We start from the raw sequence: 27,487 nt of genomic DNA on the forward strand, positions 1-27,487 counted from the left end.
ATATATGTACTTGACAAAAAATCTATAGTTAATTCAATTAATTTTTTATATTTATATATATCCAAATCCAATTAAATGTGAATATAATATACGATATATCTTTATATAAACAAATGTTACATAATTAAGTACATATTATATTTTTATATAAAAATATATAGAACCAAATGTTGACTTAATGTGCTTAGTTTAATGATAAAAAAACTATTCAAAATATAAAATTATAAATGTTGTAGGTTCGAATCCTCGTAAAAACAATATTTTGACATATAGATTTTAGATCCTTCACACCTTTTTTAATCAACAAATATTGAAATTAAAAATTAAACTCATAATTATATATAAGGGTCATGAATATATAATATGTAGTTTTAAATTAGATAGACGCATTATTTATAAATTATTATAAAATAAATTACACACAATATCTCTAAGATTTGATAATAGGACAAAAAAAAAGGAAGTAATTTTATAACTTTAATTACACTTTCCTTTTATCATTACTTCACAAATGTTGGAAAATTTTTAAAAAAACTGTTCTTGAGATTCACAGTTACAAAAAGTACACCTAACATTTAACAAAACATAAACACTACCCTTAATGTTATATTTTTAGTTAAAGATAATGTTCAATTCCCTTTTTATTTTTCTATCTCTATGATTTCTTATTTTTATTTCTCTTTCTCCTTCAAACCTAAATCTATATTTGAAATAAAAAATTTCACTATCTTACTCCCTATTTCTCTTTTTAGCTCTACGTTATAGATGAAATATTTAATTCTTTATTTTTTTTTCATTCTCATTATTTTTATTTTCTTCCTCTCTTATCTCTCGAACCCAAATATAGGTTTAAGATAAAAATTCCATTATATTTATTTTTATATAATTTTTCTATTTCTTTTTAAATATTTATTTCTCTTTTTATTCTCCAGATCAAATATGGGTTCGAGATGAAGATTCATTTAACTTGTATTTTTTTTTAATTTTTTGATCTCTTTATTTTGTTATTTATATAAATTATATGGATGTATCATATCTCTTTATATGCAATGAGTCGAGTCTATACAAACTATATGGGTGTATCATATATCATTTATCCCCATTTATATTTTTCTCTATTTTTTTTCTTTTTTATTTTTCACATTTCAAAAATTAGTATTTTCAAAGTTTAATGTAAATTTAATAATTTTTATGGTTTGATATATAATTTATAATCTAATATGCATCTATTATGATGTTATTTAATTTCGTTAGATGAATTAAATCTCATACATATCGAAAATTCACATATATATTTGGTATTTTTAAATTTTTAATTCATAATTTCATGAATATTATAACTCCCCAAAAAAATTATAATAACCAACTGGCATTTGCAATGAGTGGCAGGAATGTCATTTTGCTTAGAACAGCGACATGTCATGCACGTCCCCAGAAAAACCAAACCAAAACACAGAACAGGTACTTTCCCCGTACATCCACCCGCACCAGATCCGAAACACCTCCCACTGATCTCATCATCAATTCAAGACACAGTCGTCTCTCTCTCTCTCTCCCTCTCCCCCCCCTCCCTCCCTCTCTCTCTCTCTCTCTCTCTTCTCACCTCTTCTGATCTTAGAGCATATCGCGGATCGAACCCTTCCCTCCATTCATCACTCTCTCCTCTGTATATATATATATCTATTATCCCTCTCGAGCTCTGGTGCTCGAAGACCGTCTTTCTCGTAATTTAGTTTCCGCAACGCAAGCGTTGATCCTCCATTGCATGTGAATCGACGAGTTCTAGGGCTTTTATTTGTTCCTTGACATGAAATGCACGGTAAATGCGTTTGGCTTGAATTATCGGCGTTGAATGATGAGTTAATCGGAGGGCGCGAAATCCAAGGGATCAGTCCAGTTTCCAGCCGAAATGGCGGTCTCCCCCGTCAGTTTCTTGTTTGGTTTCCTCCTCGCCTCCATCGTTCTGTGGCTGGTTTTCACGTAAGTCATCGAATTCAACTTCATATTGGCACGCTTAAATGTATTGAATTGGGAAAGACATGTAATACTACTGATCATGCGTTTTGACTGTGCGCGGAAACGTTCCTATACCGGATTTGGGGTCCAGTTTGTAGTTTCCGATGTTATGTGCTTGCATTATTGCTTCGTCAAATCATAACGATTGAGAAATTGATTTTGTTAATTTAATTTAATGTTTTGTAAGCAACGGGAAACATGCCTGTCCGTCACTTGTGCTGTAATGCAAATTTGCTAATATAAGATAGCAAGCCTGGAAAATAAAATTTAACAGGTTACCTGATATTTTAAGGTAATGCTTATTTACCATTCCTTGTTAGTTGAATTAACTTCCACAAGTTTGTAAAGAGGCTTTTAAATATGTATAAAATTGGTATTGTTTTTTAAATATAAAAACATAAATTTTTATTGGGAAAACACAAATAAAGTTGATGACTGCATGTAGAAATTGCCATAATATTGAATAATGATGAATGGGTCAATGATCATTGGTCAATGCATATACGTACCGTAGGCACTTGGTTGCCTAGGCACACACAAACCACATGGCAGTTCAGAGCAGTGAATGTTTTTAGCTTCAGGATGGGGCGTGCACTTGGATCATCAAATAGCATACATGGATTTGGGGACTAGTTGAACCTGATCAAGGGTAACTTAGGGACTTGGACTTTCTCCTAGTATATTCTTAACCGAAAAACTCAAACTAGGAATAACGAAGGTAGGATAAGCACTATCCTTGGAGGCATAGCTGTGTAGACAACAAACAACCTGAGGAAAACTTAACCAAGAATTTTGGTGTCCCATGGATTGGAATCTACAGGCAGTGGTCATCATGATACATCTCCTGAACAGATGATTCAGGCCAATAGGCCAACTTGACTTGGAAAAGGAGTTTTTGTTTTTATCCTGTTAATATTAAGTTCTAAGGGGTAGACAAGACATATTGGCAAATAGTTCAAACCAATTTAGGTTGGGATTATCCTATCCCTGTAATAAACTATCTTGTAGCTGGATCGGGTTTGAGAGTTTCTATCCTCAGAGAGACTCATTAATCATTTGTAATAATCTAGAGTTGGTGCACTCTGCCTCTTTTGTCTTGCCTTGCTACTTTATCTTTCATCTCTTCTTTCATGCCCTCCATTCTTGAATTTATTCTTTCTCTACATGATTCCTATATAAGAAAATTGACATATCCGCCACATCTATATGAAATCATGACTCATGAGTTGAGATTTGTACATATTTTCATTTTACACAATTTGCCTATTTTGGTGTGATTTCTATATTGAATTTTAGTTAAGTATTTAAAGGAATGAGGTATGGATTTAGAAAGAGAGAGAGAGAGTGAGAGAATCATGCGGCCAGCTTTTGTCTCCTAGATAGAAAGAGAGAGGGTGGCAGAAAGAGAATGAATAGTCTAGCAGTGTCAGTCTTTTGATTGAGAGAGAAAGAAAGATGGGTGTTGTGTTTGCCTTGAGTATGTCCGATAGAAGATTAGTATAATATTGGAGATGCTTCGGCTGCAAGATTAGATCAATTAAGTTTAAAATACCAAGTGTAATATACTTAGTATTTCGGGGGGCCTAATTGTAATATCCCAGCAATAGTTAGTTATATTGGGGTGTTCATCGTTTCTATAAATAAGAGGGCATGGGAGGCAGTCAAGAGACAATCCAAGGAGAGAGTTTCTATTTCATCTATGATTGAGTATTGATTTCGTTCTTTAGAAAGAAAGGCTGAGTGATTAGTATTTAGTCTTGTGTATTCTTGAGAGAATGAGGTGTGTGTACCGGGGATATAGATGAGGGTTAGAAGTTGATGTATTGATTGATTTTATCTGAATAAAAGATTGCTGTGTGGGTGTTGACTGCTGGATGTAGGTTTGCCAAAGGGCATTGCGAGCCAGGATAAATGTCTTTTGCTGGTTTGATTTATCTTTCTGCAATTTCAATTTTCATTATGTTTTTGTCTGATTACTTGATTGGTTTCTAATTCGCGAGTGTGTAAGGATTCGAGTGGGAGTTCTCTTCGGTTTGATCCTGTTTTGATAGTCCTAATATCAACTAGGGGATTAGAGACAATACTCTCCTTGATTGGTTAAGTTAGGTACACATTAATTTGCATGCACTTTGAACATAGATGAATATGATAAGAAAAAAAAAATTTCTAAGTAGTTTGGTACTTTCTCTAGTTCAATATAAAATTTATTTGCCATCCATATGTAGATTTAAATAATTAAAAGATATAAAAAAATTTCAAGTATCTTTGATAATCATCCCCCCACCCCTCCATAGTGGGATAAAGGCTTAATATGTTGCTATATTTTTGATGATCATCCCTTTGCCATGTATATATCTATAGAGGGAATGTTGCATGCTTTTTGCTAGTAGTTGGTGAAAAAATCTCTCATAAAAACCTGCCACCCCATTTCCTTCCATTAAATCCACCCAATAGAAATGTTCAAAAGATTTCATAATTACGTCCAAACTTTAATGAATTTAAGAAGCCTATTTACCAAAGTAAAACCCACCTTTAATGGCCTTTAAGTAATTTAAGACCAAAGCATTTGGTTCTTGAATGTCAAGCCTCGGATCTGAGACTTGGCCAATTCTGTAATTATAAAAGGGATGTAGAATTTGGAGGGAGAATTTGAAAGGGGGAGAGAGGTACAATCAACTAAAGCTATAACTGCCTAATACAATAGGCTTATTCACTCCACAATTACAATAGTACTATCATTACAATAATACCCTTAGGGTTGTGACAATCCCCTCCCCTTGAGATCTTTCTTGTCCTCAAGAAAGGTCAATAGTTGGGCTGCTCGTGGAAATTGCTTCAACAACTGTGGTAGGTACTCCCATGTAGTGTGATCCGGGTTGAGTGAGGGGCAGTACACCTTATTTAATCACCCTCCTATCCACGATGGCTCGTGGCTCTACCTTAACCTCAATGTCTTCATCTATTGGGGGCTAATTCAGGCTTGTGGCTGCATTAGGCTCCACCAATCTTTTTAGTAGAGACACATGGAACACTGGGTGTGTTGTCACTCCTGTTGGCAATTGTAACTTGTAGGCAACCTTACCCACTTTGGCCACAATTGGAAATGGTCCAAAGTATTTCAGGCTTAATTTTGATGGAAGGGTTGTGGAGAATGAATGTTGTAGGAACCTCTTCACCTTTAGGAATATCAAATCTCCCACATTAAAAACTCTCACTCCTTTCCCTGTCTTCTACCTGTTTCATCCAGTTTTGGGCTGTGACCAATTCTCTTTTAAGTAGGGTGAGGTGATGCAGCCCAGAGGAAAATTAGTAAAAGGTTGGATGTGTGGGAGGACTCCACCTCCTTGGACAGAAACCTGAAGAATTTAGATAACTTATCCAAGAGAAGAAGTTAATATCAAAAGATATTAAACTGAAATATTCTTTAAAACTGCTCCAAAATACAGAGGGGAACCCCTATTTATAGACCCCTCTAGGTTCTAAGACACATTGGACTCTTAATCAGTGAACTAAAACGCAGCCTAGGCGGCTGCTGGCCGCCTCAATTATGGCCAAATCGGCCACCTTAGGCGTCGGCCCAACGCCTCGGTACCAGGCGGCACCTAGGCGGCCAAGGCGGACACCTAGCCGCATGAACTGCCTGGCCGATTATGGCCTAATCGGCCGACTAGGCCGCGTGAATCAATTTAGTATAAATTTATTATGGTTTTTGTTTCCCCTTACTCGTCACCCCTTCTCTCTCGCGTGCACCGCCACCAACAGTCTATTGCAGAGTTGCCGTCGCCTCTCTGGTGCTTGCACGCTGCCATCGTCTCTTACAATTGCAGAGTCGCCTCAGGTTCTTGCAGTTGTAGAGTCGCCTCTCTCGTGCTCGCGCACTGCCACCGATTTCCCCTTCTCTCTCGTGCTCGCACACCAGTTGCAGCGTTGCTGCTGCTTGCTGTTGCGTGTTGCCTCTTTTGTTTTCTTTTTGTTTTTTTGTTATTTAATTTATGATTTATATTAATATTTGATTATTTGTTATTCACTTATTTGAATATTTATTAATTATTATTATTAATGTTTTAAAAAATTTAATATTTGTATAGTTTATGTTGCATTATTGTTGCTTTTGTCTTATTGAAGTTTGAACCTAGAACCGATCTACAACAATTGTTTTCTCATGCTTAATTCTATATTTCACTTGTCATTCCATTATTGTTGTATTATTGGTTTATGTTGCATTATTGATGCTTTTCAACTTTGATTTAATTGAAAATAACATTAAATTACATCACAAAGTTAAAAAAAAAAAAAAAAAAACAGTTTTCCTAAGCTCTGCGTAGGCCCCGCCTAGGCGCCCTAGGCGCTAGGCCCTAGTCTAGCACCCGACTAGTGCCTAGCGCCTTTTAGAACACTGCTCTTAATAGAATATATAAATGACATTTGACTGACTTTTGAACCGCTCTTAATTACTCAGACCCTTAATTACGAAAATCAACTTTCCAGGACTCCTTAACTGACTTATTTTCCCCATAACCCTCCATGGACTCAATTAAAGGCTAGGTTGGAAGACTAACTTGCTACAAACATCTAGACTCCTTAATTAAAAAAATTACTAATCATTATTCTCCATCAATTCCCTGTTGCCCAGCGAAAGTCATCTCCGACGAGTGGAAAGCTTGATATGTTCTGTAGAGCTCTGGATTGTGGCGTTGAAGGTCTGTAGCAGTGATCCAAGTGCTTTCTGAAATTGGTTTTCCCTTCCACTTGACAAGAAATTTCTTGTGACTCCCATGCCTTGTACGAACATGTTGTTCATCAAGAATGTCTTCAATATCTTCTCTTGCGTGTTGTACCTTGGGAAGGGTAGGAGTAGGTTGCCCTGGATTTTTGTCTTAATCGGTTCCATAGTAATTGCTGAGATCCTCCACATTAAATATAGGACTGATGTTCCAACTCTTTTGGCAGCTCCAACATGTAAGCATTGTTGCCCAAGCGCTTGTGCACCTTGTATGGTCCTGCCTTTCTTGAATGAAGCTTTTGGTAGGCAACTTTTGGGAAACGTTCAGGCCTTAGCTTTATCATTACTTGATCTCCCTCTTGGAATTCAACATTTCTCCTGTGCACATCCGCATTAAATTTGTATTGCTGGTTGTTTGTCATAATTTTCTTTTTGACTTTTTCATGGAGATGGTGAATGTGTATAGCGAACTCTTCAGCTTCTAGGCTAGTTTTGGTTTCCACAGGTAGATGTACAAGATCAACGGGCTGTTTGGGTTTCAAACCTGTCACTATCTCAAATGGGGAATGACCTGTGCTTCTGTTCACAGAATTTTTATAAGCAAATTCGGCTGTAGGTGGAATGAGGTCCCATGATTGAGCATTGTCCTTTACTAGACATCCTAACAGATCACCCAAACTTCGGTTAATAACCTCTGTTTGCCTGTCAGTTTGTGGGTGGTAGGCGCCGGAACACTTGAGTTTGGTTCCTATGAGTCTCCACAATGTCTTCCAAAAGTAAGATACAAATTTAGCATCTCGGTTAGAAACTATGGTTTTTGGAAGACCATGCAGCCTCACTACTTCACGAAAAAAGAGTTGAGCAATTTTAGAGGCATTTGATGTTTTCTTACATGGAATGAAGTGGACCATTTTGGAGAACCTATCCACGGTGACAAAAATTGAATCAACCCCCCTTGGTGTCTTAGGGAGTCCTAGAACAAAGTCCATGGACAAGTCCTGCCAAGGGGCATTTGGAACTGGACATGGCATATACAATCCATAATTTTTCTTTCTTCCTTTAGAAATTTGACAAATACAACATTGGCGTATAATCTTTTCAACGTCAAGCCTTAAATGAGGACAGTAAAAATGATCTTCTATAAAAATGGCAGTCTTGTCTCTTCCAAAATGTCCAGCAAGTCATCCAGAATGTAGTTCCCATATAACAAAATCTTGAATCGAGGGATTTGGTAAGCACAACCGATTTCTATAAAAGAGATAACCTTCTTTAATGCTGGAATCAGGATACGTTCCGCCTTGGTCAGCTTGCAAATCTGTGTAGATTGGTCCAAAATATTTTTCACTTGAATATTCATTCTTTAATTCTTCAAAACCAACCACCTTTACTGACATGACAGTGAGCAGTGTTGCCTCTCTGCTGAGAGCATCAGCTGCTTTATTCTCCACACCCAAACAGTGCTTAATGACAAAGTTAAATTGCTGTAAATATGCATTCCATTTGGCATGTCTAGCATTTAGGTGTTTATGAGAATTGAGATACTTTAAAGCCTCATGGTCTGAATAAAGAACAAATTCCTTGTAGGAAAGATAGCATCTCCAATGTTTGATAGCTTGAAAAACAGCATAAAACTCAAGGTCATAAGTAGAGTACCTTTTCTTTGCTTCATTTAACTTTTCACTGTAGAAAGCAATAGGATGCCCTTCTTGACTAAGAACTGCACCGATTCCTCTATGGGATGCATCACAAGATAATTCAAATACTTTGTCAAAGTCTGGAAATCCGAGAACTGGTGCTTCAGCCAGCAATTTCTTGATTTCTTTAAAAGCTCCGTCTGCTGCATCTGACCATGCAAAATTTCCCCTTTTGAGGCACTCAGTAATCAGCTCCACAATCGAGCTGAAATTGCAAATGAACTGCCTATGAAAATTAGCCAGTCCATGGAAATTTCTAACTTCACTTAGGCTGCTTGGAGTGGGCCAATCAAGTACAGATTTCACCTTTTCTGGATCAGTTTCAATGCCTTTAGAAGAGATAATAAATCCCAGAAAGTTTACTCTGTCACTTAAGAACTCACACTTCTTCAAATTGATGTAGAGCTTCTCTGCCCATAGAGTCATCAAGACCTGCCTTAGATGTGATAAATGTTCCTCAATGTTGCGGCTGTAAATCAGTATGCCATCAAAATAAACAACAAAAAATTTTCCAGGATTCATCACTCTCATAAAGGTACTTGGGGCATTAGTAAGTCTGAATGGCATTACCAACCACTCATACAACCCCTCCTTTGTCGTAAATGCTGTTTTCCGCTCATCTCCTGGTCAAATGCGGATCTGATGATAACCGCTTCTGAGGTCAATCATGGAAAACACTTTTGCTGCTGTCATCAGGTCGAGCATATCTTCAAGTCTTGGTATAGGGAACCGATACTTGATGGTTATTTTATTAATTGCTCGACTATCAATGCACATCAGCCAGGTGCCGTCCTTTTTGGGTGTTAATAGCTCTGGAACAGCGCATGGACTGAGACTTTCTCTAAGTCTCCAAAGCTCTTCATGGTCAGTTGGGCTCATTCGATAAGCTGGCAGGTTTGGAAGTGATGCTCCTGGTATGAGATCAATTGCATGCTGAATATCTCTCAAAGGGGGAAGACCAGTTGTTAATTCTTCTGGAATCAGATCCTGAAATTATGATAATATATGCTTCACTATAGGTTCTAATTGTTGGGGCTGGGAATGTTCCTTGTTCTGCTTGACAACTAATGCATAAATAATACCACTTTCTCTTTTACTTTCTCCTTCAAACTGCTTCAGTGATAATATGCTGACAGTCTTTGCTGTTGACTGCTTTGTTTGGGAATTTTCTCTTTTCATGGGCAATAACTTAATCTTATTCCCGTTATAACTAAAAATATAAGTGTTGGTCTTTCCATCGTGGAGGACCTTTCTGTCTTACTGCCATGGTCTGCCAAGCAAGATGTGTGCCACCTTCATTGGAACCACGTTGCACCACAGGGTCTCTCTGTAACGATCACCAATGGAGAATTTAACTAAGCTCTGTTTAATGACTGGAAGTGAAGTACCACGTTGCACCACAGGGTCTCTCTGTAACGATCACCAATGGAGAATTTAACTAAGCTCTGTTTAATGACTGGAAGTGAAGTATCATTGATCCAAGCAACCTATAAGGTTCTGGATGTTCCCTACATTTCAGCTTCACCTTTTCTATTAGGGCTTGAGAAACAACATTGGCACAACTTCCACTATCAATGACTAACTTGACCACCTGATCTCCACATTTTACATTGGTGCGAGAAATGTTGGTTCTAGGCCAATTGTTTTCAGTATCATCCTTAGGGGCTGCAAGAATACATTGCATCACCATTGTCACTTGTTCAGCTCCTTCAACTTCTTCCACATCATCTTGGTCTGTAGCTGAATGTTCTTCATCTTCTTACTGATCAGCTTCTTCACCTTCACAAAAGTTCCGATTTTTGGTTGGACACATGGAAGAAAAATGACCTCTTGCTCCACACTTAAAACATTCATTATCCACCTCCTACTGTTTTTCGTTTAAAATCAGGATTTGCTGTGTCAATTTAATATCATTTGTCTTTTGTTTGTTGGCTGGAATTATTTTCTTCATTGGAAACTCCCCTAAGTATGACCCAAAACGCTTGACAGAAAAACACTTCAATTGGCTCTCAATTTTAACAGCCATTTGATAGACTTCATCAATACTAAAGAAGCGAGCTATGGTCATCTCTCGCTGAATATCAAAACGCAGACCTGACTTATAACATGCGATATGATGATGTTCGCCCTCATCAATTTGATATCATACAGTCAAATTGTTGAATCTTTCTGTATACTCATCAACTGACTTGTCCCGCTGCTTCAAATTTTGTAATTATTCAAACAGTGACTCCTCATAATCAAGGGGAAGAAATCTCTCTTGCAACTTTAATTTCATTTCCTCCCAATGGATAATAGGAGCTTGGCCAAGTCTGTTGATATGTGCTTCAACGTTGTGCCACCATATTCGTGCCTGCTCCTTCAGCTTCATTTTTTCAAAACACACTTTTCTCTCTCCAGTCATCCATACCAATCAAAATAATCTTCCAAAGCTGTTATCCAAGAAGGCTTGGGGATCTAGCTTTCCAGAAAAATCTGGGACATCAACTCTAACCCTTTTGGTGATATCATCATAGTTGTAATTCTGTTCCAGAAATTGCTCATAACTGCCATGAACTGGATCCCTATTAAAAGGGTAATTTCAATTCATTGCATTTGGCCTGCTTGCTATCCTTCGTGGTTGACTATCATTACTTCCAGCATCATGATCATCATATAGGCCTTCATGGTTGTTTAAATTCTCATTGTCTCTGTTATGGTTTTGCCCGAGTTTAGCTTTGGAGACTTAGAAGAAATCAGTGGAGTTGATTATGATATGCAAGTGGCAGTTTAGTTAATTAGGGTTTTGTCTAACGGTAACTAAAGTATTAGGGGTATATTGGGGATTGTGATGTCTTAAATATTCCTAGGTTTATTTGCCCAAACTATCTATATATATGAGGGCATAGGGCAGTCGCTTGGCATCAACTAATCATTCTATTCTCATGTTGTTGAACCAGTGCAGTGATAGAGAGGAATGGCTGTAATTAGAATAACTTTTGTAATCTTGTGAAGAAGGATTGTACTCGTGAGAACAGAGGAACTCTTGTATTCTGATTTCTTGTTCTAGTGGATTTCTCTCTGGAGTGGAGAAGGCTGGATGTAGGACTGATTTAAATCAGTTCGAACTAGGATAAATTCTCCGTGCCTATTGTGTAGTTTGATTGTTCTAACTCTACTCTTTTCAATTCTTTACTTTCTGTTTATGTTGTATGATTGCGTCGGTGAGGGAGTGTGTCGAGAGTATTTATATTCGTTGGTTTCTTGGGTGAATTTATAGACCGACAATGCTCCCAATTGTAACAGTCTCTTTCATGATCGGTGAGCCTGCTTTGGTATTCTCTTCCGCTTCTTGTTGCCATTTAAATGTAGGAACAACTTTTCTATGCAGGAACAGTTTGGTTCTGATACCAAAACTGATGCAGCCCAGAGGAAAATTAGTAAAAGGTTGGATGTGTGGGAGGAGTCCACCTCCTTGGATAGAAACCTGAAGAATTCATATAACTGATCCGAGAGAAAAGAAGTTAATATCAAAAGATATTAGACTGACATATTTTTCAAAGCTCCTCCAAAATACAAAGGGAGACCTCTATTTATAGACCCCTCTATGTTCTAAGACATATTGGACTCTTAATAGACTAAATGAATGACATTTAATTGACTTTTGGACTGCTCTTAATTACTCAGACCCTTAATTACGAAAATCAACTTTCCAAGACTCCTTAACTGACTTATTTTCCCTAGAACCCTCCATGGACTCAATTAAAGGCTAGGTTGGAAGATTGACTTGCTACAAACATCTAGACTCCTTAATTAAAAAAAAATACTAATCATTATTCTCCATCATGAGGGTCTCTTGTTGTCTTAGCAAGTATGCCTTGGCTGTGGTCTAGGATTCAAAGAGATCCATCACAACAGGTAGTGTGGGAGTCTTATACTCGAATAGTGCTTTAAATGGGGCTCGTTTGATGGCGTTGTGGTAGCTTGTGTTATACCACCATTGAGCTAAGGATAGCCATCGGTTCCAGCTCTTTGGCTTGGCAAGGCACATGCACCTCAAATAAGCCTTTAGACATTGGTTGACCCTCTCTATCTGTCCATCCGTTTCACGGTGATATGTAATAGACATGTGTAATCCAACCCCTAGGCTCTTGATCAGCTCTTGCTAGAAATTATTAGTGAAAACTTTGTCTTAGTCTAATATAATGAACTTTGGGATATCATATATCTTGGCCACTAAGTCTAGAAATAATTGAGCCACAAGCCACCTCCTGTGTTGTGTAGGAATGAGTTAGACTAAAAAAATGCCCAAACTTAATCAACCTGTCAACCACCACCAATATCACATCCTTGCCTTTTGATTTTGGAAGCCCTTCATGAAATCCATCGAAATTCCTTCCCACGCTTGTTTAGGTATAGTGAGTGGCTATAAGAGGCTTGAGTGTGCTACATGCTCATGCTTATGGCATTGGCAGGTGGTGTAAGTTAGGACAAAATCAATCACATCCTTCTTGAGGCCTGGCCAAAAGAATAGTTGCCTTGTCTGATAGTAGGTTGCCCTAACTCCTAAATAGTCCCCTAGGGGCGAATTATGCAGTGTATGCAGTATTCTTGCTTTCAATTCCTTGTCATCTCCCCCTACAAGTCTTCCTTTGAATCTGATTAGACCATTGGAGAGAGAGTACCCTTGATTCTTTGATGGTAGAATGATCAGTTGGGTTTGCAAGTCCTTTGACCATTTTGACTTTCCATAGCTGTTAGCCAAGTCTTTCACCCAATCTGGTACTATGGCAGTGATAGCCTGGCATGCCCCTTTTTCTTCTCTCCTTGAAAGAGCATCTGCCACCACATTTCCCCTTTCGGTACTAAATGATGTAGTCAAGGTCTAGTAGCTTGGAGACCCCTTTCCTTTGCAACTGAGTGTGCAACCTTTGCTTAAGTAGAAACCTTAGGCTTTCATGGTTGGTCTTGATAATGAACTGATTCCCTCCAGGTAATGTCTCCATTTATCTATGGCTATTATCACTGCTAGCAATTCCTTATCATATACACTCATCCCCAGATGTTTAGTGGCTAGGGCCTGGTTGATGTAAGCTAACAGCCTCTCTTCTTGGACCAATATTGCCCCTGTTGAAGAGAATGAGGCAGCTCAATTGTAGTCTTATTCTTTATATCTTTTGTATTGTGCATTATGCTGTGTTGTATTTGGATAGTTGTATTATTTGACTGTAGTTCTGATTGTAGAGGATTATTAGTTAGTTGTGAGTGCTAAGCCTAGCTGTCAAGGGCAAGGGCTATATATATTTGATAGCCTTTCTGTTGTAAGGTGTGGAGAATCATTTTCTTTTAATCAAGTTTGGACGAGGTGCTTTTCTTTGAACCTCTTGTTTTCATTCAGTTTCATTAGTTTGCATTCTGTTACATGGTATCAGAGCCATCGCGACTTGCGTCCATGGCTTCTCGTGATTCGACCTCATCGTCTTCTTTATCCTGTACTGCTCTATCAGATTTTGCTTCGGTGTCTAAGGTGTTTAGTTTTGTGCCTACAAAACTAGACTCGAACAATTACCTCTACTAGAAGGCGCATATCTTGACTACAATTAAGACTTTTGATCTGCTGCCTTTCATAAACAAAATCGATCTACCGCCTAAATATGTTCTATCTGGTGATGCTGAACCTAATTCGGAACCAGTTGTTAATCCTGATTTCCTTAGGTGGATGCGATCAAATCAACTTCTCCTAGGATGGTTGTTTTCGACAATTGATAAGGAGGTAATTGGACAAGTTATTCATTGTGAATTTCTAGCAGAGGTATGGACTACTCTTGATAATTTGTTTTCTTGTCAAACTGTTGCTCGTTCCTTTCAGTTGAAACAACAACTTAGATCCATTAAGAAAGGTGATATGACAGTAATTGAATATGTTCTAAAAATCAAGACTATCAATCATGCGTTAGCAGCAATTGGAGAACCACTAAATGATCAAGATCTGTTAATGACAGTTTTGCACGGATTAGGTGAAGATTATGACACTATTGTTGGCTTAATTACATATCAGATGAATGAAATTGATCTTGAGAAAGTTCAGTATCTTTTAATGATGCATGAACAGAGATTATCTTCAAAGAAAATGGATATGTCTAGTGGACTGCCTAAATTTGATTCGGCTTCTGCTATGAATGTTAGCTATGCTCTCCAACAGTCTAGAAATAACAATGGGAATAATAATAGTAGAGGAGGTTTTCAAAGTAGAGGAGGTTGAGGAAATGGTTTTAGAGGAGGTCGAGGCAGAGGTCGATTTTTTGGAAAAAGATTTTACTGTCAACTCTGTGGAAAACCAGGCCACTTAGCTGATCGATGTTATCATAGGTCTGATAGTAGTTTTCAACATCCGTCTTTTGGTAGAGGTGGAAATGAATCAAGTTCTCAGGCTTTTGTAGCATCTCATGAGGGTAATGGAGCTTTCTTGACAGATTTAGGGTTTGCTCAAGAGACTCATCATGGTTTTCCTTCTCCTCTGTTGAATGAACAATATCCGTCTTCTTCTTCATCATCTTATCAACTTGGTGATACTTCTTGGTGTGTAGACTCTGGTGCTACAAACCATATCACCTCTAGTCTTCAAAATCTCTCTTCATTCTCCCTATGGTGGCAATGACAAAGTAGCAGTAGGAAATGGTAAGGCTCTTCCTATAGCTAATATTGGAACTGGTACTATCCTTACTCAAACTAATCCTCCTTCTGTTCTTTCTTTATCTCAAGTTTTTTATGTTCCTTGCATGAAAAAGAACCTCATGAGTGTTTCATAGCTTACCAATGATCATAATGTCATTGTTGAATTTCATTCTAATTTTTGTTTGATTAAGGACAAGGTCTCGGGCAAGGTGCTGCTTTAAAGAGTTCTTAAAAATGGCCTCTATCATCTAGATCCAGCATTTGTTCATGCTGCATTTTCAGCTGGTCCTAGCTCTCCTGTTGCTGTATTTCCTTCAAATTTGTCAAAGTCTTCTATGTCAAATGTCTACTGTTTAGCAAGTTGTAATAATAGTCAAACAACTTGTAATAAATCCAGCATGTCTGTGTCTTGTACTGATAGACTTTGTAAACAGTGGCATGCTAGGTTGGGACATCCTTCTTTCTCTGTATCGAAACAAGTTCTAAATAAAATCAGTGTTCCTTGTTCATCTACTGATTTATCCTTTTGTGACTCATGTAAATTGGGTAAACTGCACCAGTTTCCCTTTGCAAACTGTTCTATTACAGCAAGTCATCCCTTGGAATTGGTATATTCAGATCTGTGGGGTCCTACTCCTATGTTATCCATTGAGGGTTATAGGTATTATATCATCTTTGTTGATGCCTACACTTGATATACCTGATTGTATCCAATAAAATTAAAGTCTAAAGCCTTGTCTATTTTCAAAACTTTTCGTAAGTTTGCTGAGTTGCAATATCCATTTAAACTCAAAGCTCTTCAAACAGATAATGGTGGGGAATTCAAAGCCTTCTTACCCTATCTTCATAGTTGTGGCATTCAATCTCGTTTTTCTTGTCCCTACACTCGCCAACAAAATGGTGTGGCTGAAAGAAAACATAGACACATTGCTGAAATGAGACTTACTCTTCTAGCACATGCCAACATGCCTTTGAAATATTGGATTGAAGCCTTTCAAACTGCTGTTTACACTATCAACTTGCTGCCATCCTCACCAATTCATTTTCTTACTCCCTTTGAGAAACTATTTTGTAAACCACCAAAATATATGCACTTGCAACCATTTGGTTGTGCTTGCTTTCCTTATCTTAGACCTTATACCAAGACCAAGTTTAATTTTCATTCCTCAAAGTATGTGTTTCTTAGTTACAGTCAGATTCAAGCTGGATATAAGTGTCTACACCCTTCGGGTAGAGTTTATATCACTAGGCATGTTGTGTTTAATCCTGAGGAGTTCCCATTCTCTTGCTTATTTTTTGCTCAATCTTCTACTCCTCAGTCTGTTTTTGTTCCCAGTTTATCTACTTGTGTTTTGCATTCTTGTCTGTCTTTTCATTCTGGTCATTCATCTCCAGCAGCACTAGCACCAGATATACATGATACATCTGCTCCTTTAGTTTCTAGTCCTGTTTCTACTGCTGATCCTATTATTCTTGAACTATCAGTTCCTGACTTATCAGCATCTTCTTCTTCTTCTCATGTTCCTATTGCTCCTCAACCAAGACAGTCTTCAACTCTTCCTACTCATCCTATGATTACTTGTGCAAAAGCTTGTCAACTTTCTCTATCTTTTCCTTATGCCTTGGTGAGTTCTCTAGAACCTAACTCTGTTCAAGAAGCGCTTCTAGACCCTAACTGGACTAGAGCCATGGAGGAGGAATATTTAGCCCTAATTTGGAATAAAACTTGGGAACTTGTTCCGTTTTCTTCAAAGATGAATTTGATAGGCTGCAAGTGGGTTTTCCGTGCAAAATATAATCCTGATGGTTCTCTCCTAAAGCATAAAGCTCGTCTTGTTGCTAAAGGATTTCTCCAAACATCTGGCACTGACTTTGCTGAAACTTTCAGCCCTGTTATTAAGGCTCCAACTATTAGAGTATTATTTTCTTTGGCTGTTACATATGGTTGGGATATTCAACAGGTGGATGTAAATAATGCATTTTTAAATGGTGATCTTGATGAGGCTGTTTTCATGTCACCGCCGGAAGGTTTTCTTGATCAGTCTTGTCCTTCCTATGTTTGTCGGTTGAAAAAGTCTCTTTATGGCCTTAAACAGGCTCCCCATGCATGGTATACTAAGCTCTGAACAACTCTACAGAGTTGGGGTTTTCTACAGGCGATATCTGATGCCTCACTCTTCATTAAACGAACTTTTGAATTTGTTTTGTTTGTACTTGTTTATGTTGATGATATCTTAGTAACTGGATCAAGCACTGCTGCCTTGCATGGTTTTATTCGTGATCTTGACAAAAACTTTGCTTTAAAGACACTAGGTTTGGTGAATTACTTCCTTGGGTTTGAGGCTTATAGAGACTCTACAGACCTCTATCTAACTCAATCCAAATATACTCTTGATTTACTTACCAAGGCTGCTATGGCTGATTGCAAGCCTTGTTCTGTTCCTCTTAGTTCTGCCACTGTGTTTACTGATGAAGGAGATCTATTTTTTGATCCATCACTATATAGGACAGTTGTAGGTTCTCTTCAATATCTTATATACACCAGACCAGATGTTACCTTTGTAGTAAACAAACTAAGCCAATTTTTAAGTTATCCTAAGGATCAGCATTGGCAGGCTTATAAGCGGCTACTTCGGTATCTCAAAGGAACAATTGGTTTAGGTCTAGTATTAACTCCATCATCTTCTGATTTACCCCTAAGTGTTTACACGGATGCGAACCATGCAGGCTGCAAAATCACAAGGAGATCTACTAGTGGTTGGTGTGCTTTTCTAGGCAATAATCTGCTTGTTTGGGGTTCTAAGAAGCAGACTATTGTAGCTCAGTCTGTTGGAGAAGCGGAATATCGGGCAGTGGCTCAAAGAGTTACCGAAATTTTGTGGTTGAAGTCTCTCTTTCATGAACTTGGGTTTTCATGCTCTAAGACTCCTATTCTTTGGTGTGATAATTTGGCAGCAAAGTCTATCTCTGAAAATCCTGTTTTCCACTCCAGAACTAAGCACATTGAGATTGATGTGCATTTCGTTCGTGAAAAAGTTGAGTGTGGTGCTGTGGAAATTCGTTATGTTCCCACCATGTATCAAATTGCTGATATCTTTACTAAAGGATTGTCTAAGGATAGGTTTCAGTTCTTATGTCATAAGCTTGGTCTTCAAGTGACAGCTATGTATCGGCACTTGACTGTTCCAACATTAGCACAAAAGAATGCTTCAGGGAGGTCTCAATTGAAGGGGCATGTTGAAGAGCATGAGACAGTTAATTTGTATAAGAAGAATGCGTCATGGAGGTCTCAATTGAAGGGGAGTGTTGAAGAGAATGAGGCAGCTCAATTGTAGTCTTATTCTTTATATAAGCTAATTTGTATAAGAAGAATGCGTTAGGGAGGTCTCAATTAAAGGGGAGTGTTGAAGAGAATGAGGCAGCTCAATTGTAGTCTTATTCTTTATATCTTTTGTATTGTGCATTATGCTGTGTTGTATTTGGATAGTTGTATTATTTGACTGTAATTCTGATTGTAGAGGATTATTAGTTAGTTGTGAGTGCTAAGCCTAGCTATCAAGGGCTATATATATTTGATAGCCTTTCTGTTGTAAGGTGTGGAGAATCATTTTCTTTTAATCAAGTTTGGACGAGGTGCTTTTCTTCGAAGCTCCTGTTTTCATTCAGTTTACATTCTGTTTCATTAGTTTGCATTCTGTTATAGCCCCCACCCCACTATCACAAGCATCGGTTTCCACCACAAATGTTTTAGAAAAATCTAGTAGGGTTAAGTCTAGAGCTTGTGTCATGGCCTTCTTTAGAGTTAAAAAGGTTGCTTCAACTTGGGGGTTACATTTGAAGCTGTCTTTCTTGAGCAGATCTGTTAGAGGTTTACTTAGTATGCCATAATGTTGTATAAACCTTCGGTAATATCCGATCAACCCCCAAAATCTTCTCAACTCCTTAATAGTCTCGGGCCTAGGTCAATCCAACATGGCAGATATTTTATTTGGGGTCTGTGCTAACACCTTTCCTCGGGATCACATGCCCTAAGTACTCCACCTCCTCCCTTGCAAAGGTACACTTCGATAGTTTGACATATAACTGGTTGGCTTTAAGGATCTCGAAGGTAGTTTTTAGGTGAGAGAGATGTTGGTCCAAGTTTGGACTATATACAAGGATATCATATAAAAAAGGAGTATGAATTGTCTTAGGTAGGGAGCAAATAAGCTATTCATTAGTGCCTGGAAGGTAGCTGGGGCATTAGTTAGCCCAAAGGATATGGCCTTAAATTCATATAGGCCCTAGTGAGCCTGGAAGGCTGTCTTTGGGATGTCGGCAGGGTTCATTTTGATTTGATGATACCCTGTCCGGAGGTCCAACTTGGAGAAAATTGTGGCTCCGGTCAGTTCATCCAATAGGTCTTTGATCATGGAGATGGGAAATTTGTTTTTGATAGTGATGGCATTAAGTTGGCGGTAGTCCACACAGAAATGCCATGTGCCATCTTTTTTCTTAATAAGAAGGACTAGAGAAGGTTGAGAAGCAAATGGGCTTTGGCTAGGCTGTATGATTGAGGAATTGAGCATATTTTTTGACTTGTTTCTCAATTTCTTTTTTTTGCTAAGGGGGGTAACGCTAGGATATGATGTTTGTTGCCTCAAAATTTGGCTTAAGGTGAATAGAATGGTTATAGATAGATCCTTAAATTTGAATTGTAGTAGTTGCAAAGCTTTGGAGTGTGGTACCTAAGCAAGGAAATGATTGGAAGTAGGGCTCTTCTGATGGAATTCTTGCTCTGTGTGCTCAACTGCCTCCATTTCCATGGTCTGAATTGAAAACATCTGAGATATTTGTTGCCCCTTCTTAGTTATCAACTTCTGTAACTTCTTGCTAGTAATCATCTTGCATTCCCCGGCTTCCAAGCTCCCTACCAAAGTTAGTTTTCTTCCCTCAATATCCATTACCACTTCCAATTTATTGAAGTCGAAAGTCAGAGGAGTAACTGTCCTCATCCAATCTACCCCTAGAACAATATCACAACCTCCTAATTCCAAAATTCTCAGGTTAGTTGTAAACTCCTACCCATGCATCATCCATTTAAAGTTGGCACACTTAAAGTGGCTGTACATCTTACTCCCATTAGCCATTGTTACTGATTGGGGGGGGGGGGGGGGGGGGGTTAGTGGTTGTCAATTTACCCTTCAACTTAGTGGCAGTGGCTTCATTTAAGAAGCTATGGGTGTTGCCACTGTCTATTAGTACCAATAGCTTTTTCTTACCTACTTGTCCTCCCGTACTTTAATGATCTTCCCTGTTCTCCCTCCTTTAAGTGCATTAAAAGAGATCTCTCCTCCCTTATCTCCAAGTTCTTCCTCTAGGGTGTTTTTAGCCTCATCTTCCTTATTTTCTTCCTCTTCTTCTTTCTCTTCATCTGCCCCTTCCATATCCAACAACTGTCGTTTGCACTGGTGGCCCGGGCTATATCACTCCCCACACTTAGCACAACCCCAATTGTCTCCTGTGTTCCATGGTAGTGTTTTTGGTTGTGATAGAATTTGGATTCGTCTTTGGCAACCTTGGGGTGATCCCAACCACAATAGCTCGATGACTTCCCCTTCTCGGTTAGTTCATGGTAAGCCCTTCCCGTGGCAACACCTTGTGCCTCTTAAAGATGGCTTCTAGAGTTAGTTCTTGCAACCTTGCCTTCTCCGCTTCCTGTCTCATCGTAATAGCCATCATCATCTTGATCATGGATCTCAATTTATATTTGAGGCCACTAATAAAATTTGACACAAAGTATTGCTTCGTGAGGGATGGTTGAGAGTTCCACATTAAGGCCCCTAACTCATCAAACTTCTACTGGTATTCAGTCATTGTTCCCTCTTGTTTTAGTTTATTGAATTCCTCAATGACATGTGCCATATTCTTCTCTCTGAAACGTTTACATAGTTCCTTTGCAAAGTTAATCCACTTGGTCTCAACCCTCCTAAATTTGGCCCATCCTTTGTACCAGGAGTTAGTCGTATCATTCAAATAGGCTTTGGCCAGACTAATCTGCTGATTTTCAGCTACATGATAGTATTGAAAAAAAATTTCACATTTGTAGATCCACCACCTTGGCTTTGATCCATCAAACAGAGGAATCTCTAACCTCAACATTAGTGTATGGTTGGGAGAGGGAGGGGTGAATTCCCTTACCTGATTACCATACTCCAAGTTGGGTGCTTCCTTCACCTCTGTAACTCCTTGTGGCCGTAGGAGAATGCCTTGATAGGCCAAGCTCATTTCAGAGACCAATCGAGGAAGAAATTTCAGTGGTAACCATAATTGAGGATGGGATGACAACATATTGAACATGTTAATCCTTTGGCCGTATTGTTCCATCGTCTCTCGATTCCTTTCCAATTCTCGCTGCATACTCTCCTTTGTAATTGTCAATTCCTCCCGCATGTTTTCTCTGATCGCAGCCACATCATCCCTGCTTTGAGTGACCACCTCTTGTGTCTGATTCATTCTGAACTCCAATGCCTCCATTCTCGATTCCAGTTGCTTCAACCTTGTTCCTTCTGCCATGGTTCGCACTTCACTGCCTCTTGATCAGGGAGATCTGAATTCCCCACTCGCTGATTGCGATTGCACCGTGATCCGATTGCCCTTTCGATCTGCACCGGATCAATTGCTTTGCCAAGAATCATTGGCTTTGATACCAGAATGTCAAGCCTTGGATTTGAGACTCACCCAATTTTGGAATATAGAAGGGATGTAGAATTTGAAGGGAGAATTTGAGAGAGAGAGAGAGAGAGAAGGAGGGAAAAGAAGTTGGAGGGAAAGAATCAATATTCTCATTAATCTTTCCCATCCTCTTACACATGGCCTTTTATAGGCTACTTCCCTCGGTTTGAAATATCATAACTGAATATGTACGATTAACTAACGTTGTAACAACCTAATATAGTAGGCTTATTCACTCCACAGTTACAATAGTACTATCATTGCAATAATACTCTGAGTTGTGACATTGAATAATAATGTAGAACTCCATAAAATCTTTGTGAAGATCAATTAGTAGGGGAGAGCATTATTCAGATAAAATTGAATTTACTAACCTAATTAACCAAACTATATGATTATTTTACAAAAAGCACCACTAAGTTTAAGGTTATTTACAAAATTGCCATTATTGTAAACCTTAAACCACTAAGTTTAAGGTTATTTACTTTATTATAACTTATAATATTAAAATTTATATTGCATATATTTTAATTTGAATTCTGTTATTTTATTGAATTTTGAATCTTAGTAGAAAATAATAAATAATTTATTATGTACTTTTTTTTATATAATTTGACATTCTTTAATTACTTTATAACTTATTTATTATGGATAGTGTTCATTATTTAAGACTTTTAATTTTATTAGTGATGTTTATTTTTATTTTTTTCTATTCATTATACCATATCAATGACAAATTCAATTTTTATTCTGTACAATACTTATAGTTAAAATATATTTTTGTTATTGATTTATTACAATGATATGCTGGAAACAATATCCTAACTGTAATTGACAAATTCAATGCCTTGTTTGGCACAGTATTAATATCTATGGTCCCATTGCTCCCTCTCTCTCACACACACACACATACGCGATCGCGCGTGCACACAAAGTAACATGAGCTTTGATAGCAATGATAATGTGTCTGTTCTGTGCCTAGAAGGTTAGGGTTCAAGTTGTGAAAATAGTTTATTTGCAAAAAAGTAAGGGGAAGATTGGTACAAATATGACCTTCCCCTAACCCTTGCAAAGCGGAGAGTTGTATGCACTAGGGACAACCTTTTTTATATATATTTTGTTTTCTTTTGATGTCATTTTAGTCTTTAGTGGCTTGCTATGACTCTTGTTTTCCTTTTGGAGTGATGTGACTATTAGTTTACTACAAGTAGTTTGAGCTAGCCTGATGACTACTTTCTCAAATGAAAGTTTTTCTAATGATTCCTAGGACCCATAACTCCCCTGCCCTAATGATGTATTGCAGCTGATGCATTTGCATCTAACTTGTAACCCCAAGACTCTCGTTATAGAAGAAGAGGTAGGGGGATGAGCTTTAGTAGGATGCATGAAAATGGGTGGACAGCCATTAAATTTCTACTTTTTAGGCACAAAAAGTTCCCTCCACTGGCGAGTATGGCACAAATGGGCTCCCCTAATTTTTCCGGTATAAATCTAGTGCGTTATTTCTTATTCTTAAATAAACGATTATCTGAACAACTATCTTTTACAGCTCCCCTGATAACTTATATGGTTGCCTTCCCTTGACTTGGAAGAATCTTTCATTGCTTGGTCAATATTTCTTTCTTTAACATAGATATGGTGAGATACTTGGTCCTAACCATTCTGAATCCAACTAAAATAGGCATTAAACAGAGATCTTATACAAGTAGGAAAAAAATTGACACATATGCACACATGTACTTGGAGGCAATTGTGTCAGTTCTCAGTTTCTTTGTTGACTGTCAACATCGTTTCATATTAAAAAATTCTTGTTATTTTAGTCAATTGATTTGGTCTTACTGATGCAGGAGCAGTTTATTATCAGTGTTTTTATTCATTTGATTGTGCTTAGTATTTAAGTTTTTAGGTTTTAAATACTTTTTTATTTATTAGTTTCAATAAGTAGTCATGTGACTAGCATGTAACTATTAAAAAAAAGATAGATTCCTTATATTAGATGGATTACTTGTGATCAAGGACTAGGATTCCTATGTGATCAAGGATTAGTAACCTAGTATAAATAGTCTTTTAAGAGACTTTATAGGCTGCTGTTTTATTCTATTTTGAACTTTGAGGATTTTTTAAACCCTAATTTTAAGATCTCTGTTCCAGAATTGATCTTACACTGTTTTCGCCCAATTTTTGCACTTGTTTTGTTGATCCTTCCTTCCATGCTGAGTCACTTACTCTATAATTTATTTAATTTTTTGAGGTGAACTTGCAATGATGTGAATATTTCATTGATTGCTGGTAATCATTATCAGCCTTCTTGGTGGATTCTCTGGTTAACAATCCTTGATTTCCAGTTCAAGAGTGTGTGTTTTTATCATTATCTCTGTTATCACTAGCACCACCAGTATTATAACTACAGACATTAATTGTCAAGAAGTTTTGGTCATTTGCGTCTACTTTAACTTTGATCATATATTATACATCTTGTTTCAGGTTTGCTTCCACATTGGTAGCTTGGGCCCTAGGTCGGATTCTGGGAGCATCTGTACGATTCCGAGTTGGTGGATGGAAATGCTTAAGGGATGTTGTCATCAAGTTCAAAAAGGTTCTTATTTTGCTTTTGTCTTTGTGTTCTTTTGTAATTGAAATGGTTTATACTGTTTGTTGTTTTATTGTGAACTTTAAAGGAATCATTTTGTGGACAGGCAAACAATTTAGTTATAGAACTTGCTTGGCTTTGATTAGAATAGAGTTCCATTTGGTGCTAGTTTTAGGTAGTGTTGTGGGAGAATTTGTTTGGATGTAAAATTGGGTAGCACTTCTTTGATATTTTGGAAGGTATGCCTTTGTGTAGGGATAAGGGTGCTCCATTGTGACATGGAGGGCATACGCTCAAATCAAAAAACCTCTTTGCTAAGCAAAGGCATGGTTGTGTTCAATTAACCTTCCCTAGAGCTCACAATGTGGGAGCCTTGTGCATTGGGTTCACCTTTTACATCCTTGGTATTTTGGAAATGATAGGACTAGTCTGTGTACCTTTCATTGCACAATAACACCATAGCAAGCCTTAATCACATTAGGTGGAGTCAACCACATGAATTCTAGCTTGCCAATTGTGTCTATGTGTGAACATATCTTCTATAATGCCTTTATACCCCATATCATACCTAGAGTTTCCCACCAACTTTTTCTTAGTTCTCTCTTTCTCTCTCTCTCTCTCGCGTGCTAAAAACTTGTTCCATTTTGTCCACTCTCCACACAAGAGCCTCTATTCGTCTTCTTTTCATGTGAGCAAACCATTTTAATCGTGTCTCATATGTCTTAACTTCATTAAAAGCCACTCCGAATTTATTATGAATAACCTCATTTCTAATTTTATTTTTTCTTATATGGCTGCATATCCATTTTAACATCCTTATCTCGTTATGCTATGATTTTGCACATGTTGGTGCTTTATGGGCCAACATTCTGTGCCATACAAAAAGGCTAGTTTTATAGCCATCCTATAATTGGCTTTGATGAAATCTTATTATGACGTAAAATGCCAAACACACTTTCCATCTTAACTATCTTGCCTTAATTCTATGGGTAACATCCTCATTAATTTCCTTTATCTCTTTACATGATTGATCCAAGATATCTAAATTGATATTTTCTTGCGATAACTTTATCTTCAAGTTTCCCCACATAATCTACACATACTTTTACTAAATTTTAATTCCATACATTCAAGCTTTCAATATGCTCAACTTGGAAGCTCTAGATTCTAAACTATTCCTCAATATTACGAGTTTAATATTCACTTCTTCTTTTGTCTCATCCACCAATATAATGCCATCTACAAAAAGTATACAACAAGGCACTTATATTTGGATATCTTTAGAGTTCATCTGGTACTAGTGCGAAGAGATAAGGGCTTAATATAGATATGTGATTTAACCCAATTAAATTGGAAAAGCTTTAGGATCTCCTTGACATGTTTTTGCATATGCTTTCTCTTCATCATACATGTCTTTAATAACTCACATATAAGCAATTTAGGCTCCTTTCTTCTCTAGACCTCCCATATGACTTCTCGAGGGACTTTGTTATAAGTTCCCCCCCCCCCCCCAAAATCTATGAACATCGTACTTCATCTTTTTGTTTATTGCTATATCTTTTTATTAGGTGCCTCAACAAGTATATAGCTTCCGTTGTTGAGCTACTGGGAAGGTCAATTGCTAACCATAACAACTAGCTAAGGATAGAAGAATTCTTACTATGGTCATTTTTGCCACTGCTGCAAATATTTTCAAGTAGTTAATGCCATAGGTTTGTGTATATTCTTTGGCAACCAATCTAGCTTTATATCTCTCCAAAGTGCCATTTGCATTATACTTAACATTGAATACTCATCTACAACCCATAGGCCACACCCTTTTTGGTTTAGGCACCATTTCCCATGTCTGTTTTTTCTCCAGAGCCCTCATTTCCTCTTGCATAGCATGTACCCAATTCTGATTCTATAATGCCTCCTCCACAGTCTTAGGAATGACTATAGAATCAACAGAAGATAGGAAACACTTGTGCTTAGGTGACAAACGATGGTAGGAAATGAAATTGGCTATAGGATGCTTAGTGCAACTCCTAACTCCCTTTCTAATGGAAATGGGCAAGTCCAAATCAGTGCGAGCAGTAGGCAAGGGATCATGGGACTGAGAGGATTCCACACCTGACTGTGAGGAGGAAGGTAGTTCTTGTTGAGCACATTGAATAGATTGACTCCTCCTTTTATACACATAAGGTGACCCTTTGAACCTTGCAGGAGATCTTGTTGAATCTGGGATAGGAGAGAACTCTTGAGATGTTCCCTCTTGAGGAGCTGAACTCGGAATAGGAGAGATAGGAGGAGAAGAATCAATGTCAAGAGGAAGAGAAGTTATGGACTGAGATTTATAGGATTGGTTAGGAGATTGTTGAAACACTGATTCAAAACTCGGTAGGGACTGGTCACCACCTAGACTCTTCCCCTGGTGACCAAAAGCACAAGGATGGAAAAAGGCTTGATTTTCCACAAAGGTGACATCTTTAGAGACAACAAATTTCCTAGTAGGAGGATAGTAGCATTTATGGCCCTTTTGAGTAGAAGAATAGCTAAGGAAGACACAACGGAGAGCCCGAGGATCAAATTTGTCCCTATGTTGTTTAGACACATGCACAAAGGCCACACACCCAAATACCTTAAGTGGGAGAGGGGAATGAAGATAGGGCTTTGGAAAATGAGTGGTGAGGCACTGAAAAGGACTTAAGATTCCCAAGCACCTGAGAGGGGACCCTATTAATTAAGTGGGTAGCAGTTAACACAACCTCACCCCAAAAGGTTTTAGGTACCGAATTTTGATGCAAAAGAGCTCGAGTCACATTGAGGAGATGCCTCATTTTTCTCTCAGCAATCCATTTTGTTGGGGGTGTCAACACAAGAGGATTCTTGGAGAATTCCTCTTTGTTGGAAAAACTAATTGAGAGTGTGATTGAAGTAGTCCCATGCATTGTCAGTTTTGAATTTTCGAATGGATACCCCAAATTGAGTGAGAATCATCATGTGAAATGATTGTAAGACACTGCTAAGGGTTGCCTTTTCTTTTAACAAGTAAACCTAGGTCATTCTAGTGTAGTCATCAATAAAAAAAAAACTATTTTCCCCCAAATATTTGGG

At 37.8% G+C, this 27,487-nt stretch overlaps 1 protein-coding gene across 1 annotated transcript in view; it reads left to right on the forward strand.

The window, feature by feature from the left end:
* The first annotated feature begins 1,543 nt into the window (after positions 1 to 1,543).
* Positions 1,544 to 27,487, forward strand: part of LOC127799403 (protein SABRE) — a 107,428-nt gene continuing 81,484 nt past the window's right edge. Inside the window, exons 1-2 of the mRNA XM_052333408.1 lie at positions 1,544 to 1,980; positions 24,286 to 24,397. Of these exons, the coding sequence (XP_052189368.1) occupies positions 1,910 to 1,980; positions 24,286 to 24,397 (183 nt within the window). The 5' untranslated portion in view covers positions 1,544 to 1,909. The remainder of the gene's footprint in view (positions 1,981 to 24,285; positions 24,398 to 27,487) is intronic.

This window comes from Diospyros lotus, chromosome 4 (assembly GCF_014633365.1).
Source record: "Diospyros lotus cultivar Yz01 chromosome 4, ASM1463336v1, whole genome shotgun sequence".
NCBI lineage: Eukaryota > Viridiplantae > Streptophyta > Magnoliopsida > Ericales > Ebenaceae > Diospyros > Diospyros lotus.